This window comes from Melanerpes formicivorus, unplaced genomic scaffold, assembly GCF_026170545.1.
Source record: "Melanerpes formicivorus ecotype bairdi unplaced genomic scaffold, bMelFor1.0.p_v2 SCAF_60, whole genome shotgun sequence".
Taxonomy (NCBI): Eukaryota; Metazoa; Chordata; class Aves; order Piciformes; family Picidae; genus Melanerpes; species Melanerpes formicivorus.
The window spans coordinates 2,865,174-2,880,346 of NW_027142412.1; the positions used below are offsets into that span (position 1 = coordinate 2,865,174).

The 15,173-nt window shown below is 67.8% G+C and overlaps 1 protein-coding gene across 1 annotated transcript; it reads left to right on the forward strand.

The window, feature by feature from the left end:
- Window positions 1-3,743: 3,743 nt before the first annotated feature.
- Window positions 3,744-12,637, forward strand: EMID1 (EMI domain containing 1). Its single transcript, XM_068161815.1, is given in 16 exon segments — window positions 3,744-3,952; window positions 6,556-6,669; window positions 6,772-6,878; window positions 8,886-8,944; window positions 8,946-8,973; window positions 9,077-9,138; window positions 9,264-9,390; window positions 9,869-9,967; window positions 10,134-10,271; window positions 10,449-10,535; window positions 10,646-10,698; window positions 10,797-10,850; window positions 10,948-10,992; window positions 11,074-11,118; window positions 11,711-11,795; window positions 12,553-12,637. Coding segments are annotated over 16 exon segments (1,242 nt in total). The 5' UTR covers window positions 3,744-3,821; the 3' UTR covers window positions 12,561-12,637.
- The last annotated feature ends 2,536 nt before the right edge of the window (window positions 12,638-15,173 follow it).

Consider the following 15,173-nt stretch of genomic DNA (forward strand, 5'->3'; position numbering starts at 1 on the left):
CGCACCAGGGACGGGGCATCGGCACTGGGCACACGCAGCAGGGACCGGGCAGATGCACCGGGGACAGGCAGGAGAGACCGGGCACCCACACCAGGGCCGGGCACACGCACCAGGGCCGGGCACACGCACCAGGGCCGGGGCATCTGCACTAGGACCTGTACCGGGATCTGGCACCCGCGCCAGGGCTGGGCAGCCACGCTGGGCACCCATACAGGGGACATGCAAAGGGAACTGGGCACTCACACCGGGCACTCACACCAGGGCCAGGCACCCACACTGGGGATGTGCACAGGAGGCTGGGCACCCAGCACAGGACCAGGCAGTGGCACCCACAGGTGTGTGCTCAGACACCCGGGGGGTGACATGTCCCCGTGGGAGGGCTGTGCCCTGGCTTGACCCCCCCGGGCCGGGGGCCACACATTGTCCCTGTCTCAGGGGATGTGGTTCCTGCAGGGGGGCACCTGAGGCACGGGAGGTGGCAGCAGGTCCTAAGCCACGGTGACATCCCAGCGTCTACCCTGCTGGCACACACCAGCCCTGGCCCCAGGGGCTGTGACTGCTGAGGGGCAGATCTGGGGACAAATCTGGGGGCAGGGACTTAGTCACCTGGATTCTACCTGCAGAGTGGAGAGATTTGGGGACAAATCTGGGGGCAAAGGGGCTGCCACTCTGTCTGTGCTTGTAGAGAGGGCAAACCCGGGCAGAGGGGAGCTGACATTGTGTCTGTGGAGGAGCAGGCCTGGGGACAGAGCTGGGGACAGATTTGGGGTAGAGGGTTTGTGAGGCTGCCCCTGTCCAGGAGGAGGGAAGATGTGGGGGGCACAGGGACTGCCAGTGTGGCCAGGGTCATACAGAGACACACTGGGGACAGGTTGGGGGACAGAGGGGTTCCACCTGCAGAGAGGTAGATTGGGGACTGGGACTGGGGTCTGAGGGGCTGCCGCTGACTGTGCCTGCAGAGGGGACAGATCCGGGGACAGGGCAGCTGGCACTGCCCATGGAGGGACGCGTTTGGGGACAGAGGCGTGGTCACCCCGGCTGTGCCCGCCGAGGGACAGGTTTGTGGACAGCTGAGGCAGAGGGTTTTTCATCCTGGCCGTGCCCACGGGGAGGGCAGACCCGGGGTGGGGGACAGAGCGGCTGCCGCTGTGGCCGGGCTTAGGGAGGGGCAGACCGGCGACAGATCTGGCGACAGAGGGGGTGTTCCTTTTGGCCTCTGGTCGCATCCTCCCCCCTGACGTGAAAGGGACACTCGGGGAGCTGGGGCTGGCCCTGGGGGTGGCCAGAGGCAGGGCAGAGATGGCCACGGCGGACTCGCAGTGCCACCTGGTGGCTCTGGCCATGTCTCGTGGCAGCCCAGGGTGGCACCGGGGGGGGGAGGGGGGTCCCCGCTGAGGAGGGCAGCAAGCCCCCACCCCCTGGGCTAAGCAGAGGCTGAACATGGTCCAGCATGGGGACATCCACCTGTCCCTGTCCTCATGGTGAGCCCGGACTGGGCTCCCCGTCACGGGCAGGAGCCACCCGTTGCACATCCACGCAATGAGCTGCACCAGGTCTCATGCTGGGAGCCAGACCCAGGGTAAATGGGGCCGGGGGCTGGCACCCTGTGCCATGACTCAGGCAGGGGTGATGTTCATGAGGGCATGGAGCATGGCATGGGGACATGGAGCTGGAGCAGAGACACGGCATGGGGACCTGGAGTCAGGGCAGGGAGCTGGAGCTGGGACATTTTGTGAGATACAGAGCTGAGATGGGGACAAGGAGCTGGGGCAGGGCCGTGACAAGGTGACATTGGGGACATGGAGTTGGGCCACAGTCCTGGGGCAGGGACCTAGAGCTAGGCATGGCATGGGGACATGGAGGTGCAACATGGACAGGGCACAGGGACCTGGCAGTGGGCTGAAACCCACTTGAGGAGCACTGGGGGGATTCAAGGCACTGAGCAGAGGGGTGAGGGGACCCGGAAATGAGTGGGGGGCACTCAGGGTTACCCGTGAGAACAAGGTCTTGGGCAGCCTGAGGCAGGGTCCCATGTGTCTGGCTCTGGAGTGGGAGCAGCCTGGGATGGTGCCCACTTTGGGGGACAAGATAGGGGACACCAGTGCCTGATACAGCCTGTCCCCACCCAAAGGCCCCCCCGGGTGCCTGGCAGCAGCCTTGTTTAGTCTGAGGAGCAGAGCATGTGGCCTTGGGCTCCTCCAAGCACCCACCAGGGCCACCAGCACGTCCCAGGCCCTGTGACAAGGACATGCTGGGGGCCAGGCTGGCAGCAGCGCTGCAGGGGGGCGTGGGGGTGTCAGGGAGGCACTGAGGACACCCTGTGCTCTAACCACCAAGGGGGTGGGTGCCATCTTGGCAGGGAGCTGAGGAGATGGGTGCTCCCAGGTGTGGGTGTGAGCTTTGGGGGTGCTGTGCCAACTCCCCACTTTGCCCCCGTGCCCACAGGAAGGGGGTGGGGGGGGGGTGCACTCCCACCTCCACTCCTGTATGAAGTCCTCCTGACCCACTTGTCACCCCCCCCCAGCTCAGCTCCACATGCTGGGGGGGGGCGGGCAGAGCACTGGTCCCCTTCTCACTCCCCCACCCCATGGGACCCTGCTGTTCCCTGGGGAAAGGACACCCCCCCACGCCCCCCACTCCCACCCCCACCCCGGGCTGAGGATCCTGACTGGGGAGGGAGAAGAGAGATGAGCCCCCCCCACACATCTGGCAGGGTAGGGGGATGGGGGGCTCCTGGGATGCTGTGGGTGCAGGGACATGTCCCCAGACAGACAGACACGCACACATAGACAGACATGGGGACACACACAGTGCCTGTAGGACCCCCCCACACGCATTCCCCTCCCCCCCAGCAGGACCACCCACATGGCCATGCAACACACACCCTGACACGGGGACCACACACATGCACACATGGAGGGCCAGCTGCAGGCAGACAGACAAGCAGACAGACAGCCAGACAGCCATGAGTCTGTTGGCACAGCCATGCCGTGTGCACATGCATGGGCACACGTGTGGACATGCAGACACGCGTGGCAGTGCAGCCTGGCAGGCATGGGCACAGGGGTGTGGGTGAGAGGACAGCCAGGTGTGCACACACGTGATGTGCACAGGCAGAGGGGCACACGTGTGCCCAGGCACAGTGACACACTCACATGTGTGTGCCCAGGCACAGTGACACACTCACATGTGTCCTGAAACACAGTGACACATCACATGTGTGTCCTCAAACACAGTGACACACTCACATGTGTGTACCCAGGCACAATGACACACTCACATGTCTGTCCCCAGGCACAGTGACACACTCACATGTGTGTGCCCAGGCACAGTGACACACTCACATGCCCCCAAGCACACAGAGAGGCACACAGGTGAACCCTTGCACACCCCCACGCGCCGGCACACGCAGACACACATGCGAGTGTGCATCCACGCACACAATCACGCACACACCCGTGCACCCTTGAGTCTGCACACGCGTGTACTCACGCATACACACACGCACACGCATGTCACACAGGGGGTCCCCATCTGTGCCCCCTCGCCCCCTTCCTGCACCGTTCCCCGCCGGGTTTCCCCGCCCCGATCCCGGTCCTCCCCTGCCCGTACCGCCAGCGGGATTCCCGGGCCGGCGGGGCGGAAGACAGGGGGCGGGGGGGCGAGAGGGGTCCCTCCTCCTCCTCCTTCATCCCTCCTCCTCCTCCTTCATCCCTCCTCCTCCTCCGACCCTCCTCCTCCCCCTCCGACCCTCCTCCTCCCCTCCCCTCCCGCCGCTCGGTGCCGGTGGCCGGGCAGCGCCGAGCCCCAGCAGAGCGGCCATGGCGGGGCTCTGCCGCCGCTGCCCTCCCCTGCCCGTGCCCCTGGGGCTCTGCCCGCTGCTGCTGCTGCTCCTGCCGCCTCCCGCCGCCGGCTCCTGGAGCCCGGCCGTGCTGCAGCCCGCTGCCCGCAGGTACTGGCACCGAAGGGGGGCACCGGGGAGGCAGCGGGTAAGGGAAGCACCAGGCATCAGGGAGCTCCGGGCACCGAGTACCGGACGCGGTGAGACATAGGCTACCGTGGGGCTCCGGCTGCTGGGTACTGGCCGCGGGGGGCATCGGCTACCGGGTACGGAGTACCGGACGCAGGGAACATCAGACACTGGAGCTCCGGGAACCGGGCACGAAAGGGCATCGCGTACTGGGGAGGGTTCTAGGTGCCGAGTACCGGGCACGGGAGGCATCAGGGATCCCCCCGGCACCGAGGGCTGCGGGTACTTGGATGCTGGGTACTGGGTACCAAGGAGCAGCAGGCACTGGGTACCGGCGGCAGCAGGGCAGGGGCTGCTCAGTCCGTTCCGGGGGAGCTGCTGGGGGAGCTGGGAGTTACTGGGGGGGTACTGGGGCCAGCAGGGTTGACTGGGGCTGGGGGTTGCTGGAGGGTTACTAGGGACAGCAGGACTTACTGGGGCTTACTAGGGGGATACTGGGGCTAGCAGGACTTACTGGGGCTTACTAGGGTGATACTGGGGCTAGCAGGACTTACTGGGGCTGGGGGTTACTTGGGCTAGCGGGACGCACCGGGGTTGGAAGTTGCTGGAGCCAGCAGGACTTACTGGGATTTACTGTGAGGTTACTGGGACTAGTAAGACTCACTGGAACCAACATCACTGCTGGGTGACCAGAGCTACCAGGGCTAGCATAGCGCTGGGGCTGCCTGGGCACACTGGCACTGCTGGGGCTGCCTGGGCACACTGGCACTGCTGGGGCTGCTGGGGCTGCCTGGGCACACTGGCACTGCTGGGGAGTGAGTGGCTCCAGCCCCAGGGTCCCGCCCGTGTCTAGGGAGTGGTGGCGGCAGGGGCAGCCACGGTGCCCAGCCTTGGGGGTGCTCCATCGTCCTGCCGTGGCAGAGCACTGGGGGTGAGGGGTGCCGGGGGGGCGGGGGGGGTTGTTTACAGGAAACCCTCGGCCCTGGCCGTGTCTCCGGCTCCGGATTGCCGGGACCTCCCGGTTCCGCCCGGGTCGCGAGGAGACGGGCAGAAGCTGCCTCATTTCCCCTTCCCCTCCCGGCCAAGCCCAGGAAGCCCCCAGTGCCTTGGCACCACCCTGCTGTGCCCCCATAGTCTCCACAGCCCAGCACCCAGATCCATCTCACCACCCAGCACCCTGCCGACGTCCCCTTCAATCCCCCGCAGTCCATCACCCACCCCCCCGATGCATCTCACCTCGCAGTGCCCCCCACCCTGCCCTGTGCCCCCCACTTCCCCCAGTCCACCACCCAGCACCCACCACTCTGCCACTGGCACCAGGGAGGCCCCCAGCCCCCATCGTATCCATCCCACTGGGGTTCCGAGTGCCAAGCCGCGAGGGGGGACAATGCCAAGAGGCTGGTTTGGGGAAGGGGGGAGTGGGATTTGGAGCCAATCCCACCGTGGGCTTTGCCCCAGGCGGGCACGTGCCCTGGCAGCAGAGCCCAGGCCTGCTCGGTGCACCAGAGCTGGCACAGCAGCCGCTGGGCTGGGTCATGCTGGGCCATGCGAGCTCTGGCATGCTGATGCCCGCCAGCTCCTGCCCCGCTCTCTGGGAGGGCAATTTCCCTTCCTGCCTCTGCCAGGCAGGAGGTGAAACGAGCTGGGACCCATCCCTGTGCCCGTGGGCACCCGCCACAGCTGGTGCTGGCATCGCCGCTGCATCCTTGCCCCAGGACACTGTGGCCACGTGCCAGCGTGGCACCCGTGGCATCCCCATGGCGAGCGTTGTCCGCTGGCTGGGTGCCCACCCAGCGGGCACAATGCCAGGGGCTGCCAGCCCGGATAATGGCATCTGGAGGTGCCAGACCGGGCTCACTGGGGGACACTGGGACCTCGCTGTGCACGGTGGGGCAGCAGCAGAAGCGTGGCGACAGCCTCGGTGCTTTCCTGGTCCTGGCACAAAGCCTGCCTGGGTCGGTGCCCGGCCGGAAAGCCCTGTGCCACCCTGCTGTGCCCACCCCCCTTCCCGGCACCTCCCAGACAATTGTCCCTGCTGTCACCGCCTCCCTGCTCGCAGCACTGCAGCCGTCCCAAAACCCTCAGATTTTGACCCAAATTGCACAGCCTCGGAGTTTGGGGCCACCAAGGGTGCAGCGAGTCCCTGCCAGCTGTGGGGATGGGGGCACTCAGCCTCACGGCACTGCTGGCACGGGTGTACCCCCTCTGCAGGGGGGAAACTGAGGCCGGGCAGGGTGGGCAGTGCCTGGCATGAGGAGCTGACATGGGGCGGAAGAAAAGAGCCTTTGTGTGGGGTGGGCCGGGGGCATGGGAGGGCTCCAGACCCCGCTCCACGCCAGCTGGGGCCAGTGCCAGCCCGGGAATGCAGCAGGAATGCAGGGCCCTAGCTGCCCCCGGCATGCCAGGGCAGTCTCTGCCCCTTGGGCACCCCAATGGCCGTGGGTGGGCACCTCCTGGGGCAGATCTATGGGGTGGGACCCCCTGGGCTAAACACGCAAGGACCCCCGCCGAGGGGCAGCGCCGCCTCTGCCAGTCTCGGCGTGCCCCAGGCTGCGCTGCGCTGGTGCCACTGGTTTCCCTTCCAGCAACTGGTGCTCCTACACGGTGACACGGACGGTGTCGTGCCACGTCCAGAACGGCACCTTCCTCCAGCGGGTCTTCCAGGGCTGCCGTTGGCCCCTGGCCTGCGGCGGGGGCAGGTGAGCCGCGCCACCAGCGTCCCCTAGCGGCGGGCAGCCGCCACCCTGGGCTGCCCCACCAGCGCGGGCTGGGTCTGAAGGCGCTGCCCCGCTCTGTGCCAGCAGCTACCGCGCCGTGGTCCGGCCCATCTACAGGGTGACCTACAAGACGCTGACGGCGCTGGAGTGGAGGTGCTGCCCCGGGCACTCCGGGGCCAACTGCGAGGAAGGTGGGATGGGATCCACCTTAGCCTGCTCCTCCTCGCCGCCAAGGTGGGGTGGTGCCAACCAGGGGTGGTGGCTGGGCTGCGGGATGGGCAGGGTGGGGTGGGAGGGCTGGATGGAGTGATGGATGGGTGGATGAGTGGATGGATGGATGGAGGGATGGATGGGTGGGCGGGTAGGTGGATGAGCAACCTGGTCTAGTGGAAGATGTCCCTGCCCATGGCAGGTATGTTTGAACTAGATGACCTTCAAGGTCCCTTCTAGTCCAAACCATTCTATGAATCCATGGAGGGATGGAGGGATGGAGGGAGGCATGGATGGATGGTCCTGAGTGGATGGATGGATAGATAGATGGAGGAGGAGGGAGGGATGGAGGGATGGATGGATGGTCCTGAGTGGATGGATGGATAGATGGAGGAGGAGGGAGGGAGGGAGGGATGGAGGGATGGATGGTCCTGAGTGGATGGGTGGGTGGATAGGTGTTCTCATGGATGGATGCTCCTGTTGAGTGGCTGGCTGGCTGTACCCATGAGGAGATGCCCACCCGTCTGCCCGCTGTCCCTGCGTGCAGCCGGGTGGCAGCCAGGCAGCTGCCAGCCTGTGGGTGGATGAATGAGTGCAAGGCTGTGCCATGAGTGGTGGGATTGGCACTGCCACCTCAGCAGCTGGCTCCAGCCTCCTCCTCCCCAGGGAGGGTCGTCTTTGTCCCCATTGTCACCCGTGTGGCACTCCCTCCTTCTCCCCAGAGTCCCCAGCTGTGGGTCCCCAGCCTGGCCCCAGCTCCGGCACGGGGGGGATCTGTAGGTGGCACCCAGGGGTGGGGACACCCTGGGGACAGCGGGGCGGCCCCGAGGGCCTGCAGGACAGTGGCTGGCACAAGGGGCTGCAGAGCCAGCTGGGTGGCAGCAGCGTAGGGGGGAGCAGAGGGGGTCTCCTCCTCCTCCTCCTCCTCTCCGTGCGTGCTTGGCTGGGTGCCCCACATCTGGCCCCGCTTAGGCGGCGCTGCCTGTCCCCTGCAGCATGGCGGTGGCTGGGCTGGGCTGGCAGCGAGGGGGCTGGGGGGGCTCTCTGCCAGGCACCCCTTTCTTGCCATGCCAAGTGGCCCCAAGTCACTGTTCCCAGGGTCCCTGGGTGGTGACAGGGGGCTGGGACCCCCCAGTGGGTCAGAGCCCCCAGGAATATGCTCACACACACCACCACCCCCGCCCAGAGGGAGCTCCTCCAGCTGGGGTTTGGGGGGGGGGGGTTGCTGGGAGGCCATGGTGGGGATTTAGGGGTGGGAATCACAGGAGTATGGGGGGAGGTGGGGGGAACCTGGCTGGAGGGGCTGGAGGGGGGATCTGAGGATGTCTGGGGATGAGAATCAGGGGTGGGTTTTATGGGGGGTGGGTTTTGTGGGGTCTGATGCAGGGTACGGGGTGGGTTGGGGGGAATCTGCTTTGGGAGGGGATCTCTGTCAGGACTGGGGGGGGGATTCTGGCTGAGGCTTGTGGGGTAAGGTTGGGGGGGAAGAATCTGGCATGCAGTCTTGGGGGGCTGGTTCAGGAACATGGGTGGGATTTGGGGGTGTGGCATGTAGTCATGAGGGGTTGGGGAGATCTGGCTGAGGACCCTGGAGGGGTTTGGGGGGGATGAGGCTCAGGATGGGTGAAACTGAGGCCATCTGGCTCAGAGTTAGGGGATGGGTTTGGGAGATCTGGGGGGTGGTTGTGGTAGGGGGTCTGGATTGAGGAGTGGCAGTGGGTCTGGGGGGTCTGTCTCAGGGTTATGGGTGGGATTGGGGAGGGTCTGGGTGCTCATATGTGTGTACAGGGGGGATCTGGCTGGGAGCTGGGGATGGGTTGGGGGGATCTGTCCTGGGGCTGTGGATGGGTCGGGGGGAGGTCTGGCTGGTCACAGAGGGGTTTGGAGCCGGGGGGGGGAGCTGTTTTGGGGTGGGGGCAGCAGGCTTTCCCAGCCCTGTGACCTCTGGGGGGGGATGTCCCCGTCCTGACCCTCCCTGTGCTCAGCAGAGGCTCACACCTTCCTCGCCCTGCGGGACCCCAGGCACCCCAGCACGGCCCCACGCCGCCCCCCCCCTGCGCCCCACGGCCTTCTCAGGTGGGTGTCCCCTCCCTCCCCACCACATGCTGCAGCAGGGTGGGCCGAGGGGTGGCTGCCCCCCTGGCCAACCCCCCGTGCCCCCCACTTTCGCCCCCAACAGGGTGCCTGAACTGCAGCCACGTCGGGGAGCTGACAGCCAGGCTTGCCACCCTGGAGGCACAGGTGAGCTCCCCCCCTCAGCCTGGGGGGCAGCCACCTCCCCACCCCTTGAGGGGCACAGGAGCCCAGGGGAGGGCTCACCTCGTGGCCCCCCCACAGCGTGGCACCCACCCTTCTCTCCTTTCCAGGTGGCTCGGCTCTCGGTGGCCGAACCCCTCAGCCCCCCAGCGCCCAGCAGCAGCACCCTGGGCAGGGGGGCAGACACTGGGCAGCTCTGGGGGTCCCCTGCTGCTCGTGGGAGCCCCGGAGGTGATGGTAAGGCAGGGAGCTGCCCCCACCCCCTCAAACACCCAAATCCTGGTGGCAGTGCCTCCTCCTGTGGCAGCGGTGGCGGTGGCGGTGGCATTGCCCTGGGGGTTAGCAGTATCGGGGGGGGGGGGGCACAGCTTTCCTGGAGCCCTGGACCCCAGACACACATGCTGTGGGGTGTCCCCAGGGCGGGTGGTGACACTGAGCCACACGTGAAGCCCAGGCCACTGGGGGGGCTGGGGGGGTGGTTGAGGGGCTCTGTGTCCACCCTTCTCGGTGCTTCACTTTGGGGCAGGCTGAGGGCACCAGCGTGGGGTTGGTGCCCGCGAGGTGCCCCCCAGCCCCGGACCGATGCTCTGCCCACCCACACCAGGGCCGCAGTGGGTGCTGGGGCGTGGGGGTGGGGATCCAGCAAGGGTCGGGGGGGCACCCACCGAGGGGCTGTCCCCCAGGATGCTCCCCTGAGGATGCTGCTCACCTGCAGGGAGACCCAGCTCACGGGGCCCCCCCGGCCCCAAGGGAGACGTGGGAGGCCGGGGGCCGTCGGGAGTTCCTGGGGTGAAGGGTCCGGCAGGGCCACCAGGTAAGTGGGGTGGGGGCTCCTAGAGCAGTGCCCAGCTCCGGCCGAGCAGCCCCCCTACCCCTCCCGCCAGGGGCTGCGGAGGGGAAGCAGCGGAGCAGCAGCGGTGCTCGGCCGCGGGAGCTTAACAGGCACCCCCCGCTCTTCACCCTCCTCTTCCTCCCTGCAGGTCCCCCCGGCCCCCCAGGACCCCCCGGTCGGGACGGAGCAAGGGGACTCCCAGGAGAGAAGGGGTTACCCGGGCCCCCCGGCCCCCCAGGCCCCCCTGCCCCGGTGGGGCCGGCGATCCCCCGCTTGGTCGAGCCCAGTAAGGAGGGACCGGGCTGGGGAGACTGAGCTGGGGGCGGGGGGTGAGCTTGGAGTGGGAGGGAGACCCCCCCCCCAGGATCTCAGGGGACATCTGGGGTGGGTGAATCACCCAGGCCAGATCCTGCCCGGCTTGGGGTGCTGGGACCCCTGCCCACCACCCACGCTCCCCCCACAGGGGACCCGCTGCTCTCCAACACCTTCATTGAAGCTGCTGGGGGCATCGTGGGGCCTGCCGGCCCCCCCGGACCCACGGGGCCAATGGGTGAGTGTGTGTGTGCGTTCCCCCCAGGTTCTTGCCCTCTCCCAGCACTTTGGGGGTGCTCCAGTGTGGGACCCCCTGGCAGGGCTGAGCTGAGTCCCCTCTCCTTGCAGGTCCTCCTGGCCCCCCAGGTCCCATTGGGCCACCTGGCCCCCCAGGACCTGACGTAAGTGCTGGTAGTGCCAGCGTGGGGGGCACAGGGTGAGCTGAACCCAGCCTCCCCCTCCCCCACTGGCTGACGGCAGCCGCTTTGTCCCTGCACAGGGTAGAGCTGGGGCCCCCGGACCTGCTGGCCCCCCCGGGGAGAAGGGGGACAGGGTGAGTCCCTGCTGCCACACCAGCTGGGGGGGTCTGCCCGGATCCCCCGCCGTGGCTGTGCCCCCCAGGTGCTGATGGACTCTCTCCCCCCCCGCAGGGTCCGCAGGGCCACCCGGGCAGCCGCGGGCAGGACGGGGCACAGGTACGTTGCTGGGTCGGGCCCCCCCGGGCTGCAGCCCCCCGTGCCCCCCCCCTGCCAGGCCCTCTCCTTTCTGTGTTTCAGGGTGAGCCGGGCCCCAGGGGCGAGCCGGGCGAGAAGGGCACTTGGGTGAGTGGCAGCAGGGTGCCATCGGGGACAGGGGCAGGGACACAGCTGCTGACGGCGTGCTGGGGGGAGGGGGCTGTGCGGGGCGCGGGGGGACCCCGACCCTCCCACATCCTATTGCTGGGACCCTAGCAGTGGCATGGGTGTCCCAGGAAGTGCCCAGTGCCCTCGTGCCATCCCTGGGACCCCAGCAGTGCCCAGTGCCCTCGTGCCATCCCTGGGACCCCAGCAGTGGCATGGGGAGCCCCCAGCAGTGCCCAGTGCCCTTGTGCCATCCCTGGGACCCCAGCAGTGACAGAGGGGGACCCCAGCAGTGCCCAGCGCTCCATGCCTCACCCCCGGGGGTGGGTCATGCCATCACGACCCCCTCTGTGCCTGGGCAGGCTAATGGGGTGCAGAGCCAGCCCCGGCCCGGTACCCCCTAGCACAGGAAGGGGCACAGGGGGGGTTCAGGAGCCACCCCCCGGGGGGACCCCCACTCCCTCCCCCGGTGTTGCAGTGAGTCGGGCGGTGCTGGGAGGCGGGGGGGGAGGTGCCTGGGGGCCGTGTGAGGGCGCAGGGCGCCCCCCTCAGGCCGTGCCTGTCCCTCCTGCAGGGGGAGGGTTTGCACCAGCTCCGCGAGGCGCTGAAGATCTTAGCAGAGAGGGTTTTAATCTTGGAAACAATGATTGGGCTCTACGGTGAGTAGGAGGGGGCCAGCCCGGCCAGGGGGGTCCCCCACTTCACGAGGTGGCCCCCACCAGCAGGCCACTAGGGTCTCCACGATGCCACCGTGGCTCGCTGGTGCCGTGGAGCAGTGGGGAGGGGTCCCCTGGCACCCTATCCACTCTGCCATGGTGTGGGGGGCACCAGGGCAAGGCATCAGCCCCCCCCGGCTGTGGGGTGACATCATCACCCACGCCCTGGCACCATGCCCAGCACAGCAGACTGTTCCATAGGGTGAGGGCCACCCCCAGCTGGGCATCCCAGGAGCTGTCCCCCCCCAGGCACTGCCCAGGCTGCCCACCTCGGGAAGGGACACTTGTGACGGTCTGTCCTGGGCACAAGTCGGTGCCCCCCCCAAGGAGGTTGGGGACACGTCCCCCAGCATGTGCAGAGGCTGGGCACGCCCGGGGGTGCCAGAGGGGGCACCTCACTGGGCGCTACCAGGGCAGGGCACAGCGGTGTCCCCTTCAGGGCACCGCCAGGGTCAGCGAGGTCAGCGCAAGGGACCCCTGCGTCCCCCCAGCCCCACACAGCCGGTGGGGGAAAGCCCCTGGCACCCCCACGGGAGCCCCCCCTGGCAGCCCTCTGGAGCACCCACCCGGGAGACCTGGCACCCCCCTTCCCATGGCCCCCCCGGCGGAGGGGGCTGCCCGCAGGCTGCGCCGCCCCGGCCGTGCCCGCCGCGGGGCCCAGGCGCTCTCTGCTCTGCTCTGCTCTCTCACTCTCCCCCAGGCCAGTAGCTTCCAAACCCTCCTGCGGCAGCAGGCCCGGCTGGAGGTCCTGGCTAGAAGGGTCACCTTGCTGGAAGCCATCATCTGGCCAGGTAACTCTGCCACCCTCCCTCCTCCGCACCCCGCAAGAGCCTGGCGTGCCGTGCCCCTCGCACCCCGGGAGCGGGCACGGGGCTGCAGCCCCTGCAGGCAAGTCCCGGGGCCAAGGGAGTTCAGGGAGACCCTCCTGGGTTGAGAGATGGCCATGGAGACCCTCTTGGACTGGCAGATGGCCATGGAGACTCTCCTGGGTCAAGGGAAGCCCTGGATCTCCCCGGGGAGCCTTTCTCAAACCAAGGCAGGACACAGAGACCCTCCTGGCTTGAGAGCTGGCCATGGAGACCCCCCTGGGTCAGGTGAAGCCTTGGCTCTTCCCAGGGATCCAGGGTGACCACAGAGCCCCTCTCAGCCCAGGGGAGAGCCATGGAGACCCTCCTGAACAGAAGCCAGAGATCCTGGATTGAGAGAGAATCCTCTTGGAGCTCCTGGGGCCTAGGGAAACTCTGCTGCTCTCCAAGGACCAGGGGAGACCACGGAGCCTCTCGCTAACCAAGGGGCACACAGGGGCACCCCCTCGGGCCAAGGGAAACCTTACAGCTCCTTGGACCAAGGGATCCCTTGGAGCTTGGTTCTAGTGCCAGCAGGAAGCCCCCCAGGGAGCCCCTCCTGAGCCAGAGCAGCTCCTGGAGCTCCCAGGGACGAAGGGAGGCCACGGAGAAACCCTTCAGCACAGGGAGCTCCTGGGTGGGAGAGCCTCCAGCCCCACCCACGGCCCAAGGAGCCCCCAGTGCCCGGCCATGCCAGGGTGCCCAGCAGGCTGCCACTGGGTGCCCCCCACTCTCTCTTCCCCACCCTGCCTCCCCCTTCCCGCTGTGCTTCTTGCAGGGGGGACCCCAGCTCTGGGGGTGCCGGCTGGGGGTGCCAGGCAGGGGTGCCAGCTGCGGGGGTCCTCATCTGTGTCCCCCAACCCTGCTCCCAGAGTACTGGGCGGGGGGGAGGGGGCATCAAACCCCCTTTCTGTGGGGCAGGAGACTGGGGTGACACTCTTTAGTGGGGGGGGGACAGGGACACACACCTGCTGTGTGGCATTGCCCTCCCTGACCTCTCTCTCTCCTTTCCCCCGCAGAAGCAGAGGCTGGCTCAGGCACTGACCCCCCAGGCACGCTGGCCCCCGGACCCCCCCGTGCCAAGCGTGGCGGTGGCCACCCCCCGTACCGCATCGTGGCCCCCCGCCAGCGGCCCCCCCGGCCCCCAGTGACCCGCCCTGGGGAGGGGGTGGAGTTGGCACTCACTGCCACTCCCCACCCCCCCATTCCTGTGCCCACCCCTGTGCTGGGATGGGCAGGGGCATCCCCCCTGGGGGAGGCAGGACGGGTGTCACCCCCCTCCAAAGTCCCCCCAGGGCACTTGGTGCTAGCTGGTGGCACGGCGCCAGCCCCCCCCAGTGCTTTGCCTCCCCATTGGTGCTGCCTGAACCCTCCCGGGGGGGCAAAGGGGTGCCAGGCCCTTCCCCCCTTCTTGCCCCCACTCCCCTGTGCAGCTCTGGGGGTGCTTCAATCCTGTCTCCCAGAGCCACCTCTGAGCTGGGACTCAGGCTCGGGGCGGGGGTGGGAGTGGGGACCCCCCCCCCGCTGGGGCCCCTCCTGTGCCACAAGCTTTGTCCCCACTGCTTGGGGACCCTCAAGGTCATTAAATGCCTCTGAACTGCTGGCCTGCTGAGTCCCCTGGGCCATCAGGGACCCCCTTGGGCGCTGTGGGCAGCTGGTGGCTGGAGCTGGCCTCCTCTGCCCACTCTGGGTGGTCTGAGGACAGCGGTGGGGTGCCACGGGGTGTGCCAGGGGCTGCCAGCAGTGGGGGACCTGGGGAGCTGGGCTCTGTGACCTGCAGGGGGACCTGGCAGTGGTGGGACACCCGTGGGCTTTCCAGCCAGGTGCCACCCAGCTGTGCCCTTCCACCCACGGGGCACCCACTCCTGCAGTGACACCCAGGGGGCACCTACTGACACCCAGGGGATGCCCACCCGTGTCATGCAATCCATGGACACCCACCCACATCACACCACACACAGGGCACCCACCAACGTTGTGCCACCCACAGGACACCCACCCATGCCACACTGCCTCTGGGGACACCAGCCCATGTGACACCACCTCTGGGGGCACCCACCCTCAGTATGGCACCCATGGGACACCCACCTATGCCATGGCATCCCTGGAACACCCAGCCAGGTCATGTCACCCACAGGACACCAGCCCATGCCACACCACCCACAGGACACCAGCTCATGCCACGCCACCCATGGGACACCTGTCCATGCCACACCATCCCTAGAGACACCTGCCCATGCCACACCATCCCTAGAGACACCTGTCCATGCCACACCACCCACAGGACACCAGCCCATGCCATGCCACCCATGGGCCAACCCTGCTGGCACTGTCCCTGTGGTGTCCCCGCGGCTCCCTGGGCCACCCCTGCCGGCAGCGGGTGGGGTGACGTCACAGACGATGCCACAGGTGACGTCACTGCGCCAGGGTGACATCAGGCAGGGTGCGGGATGCCAGAGCCTGCGCCGTGCCCTGC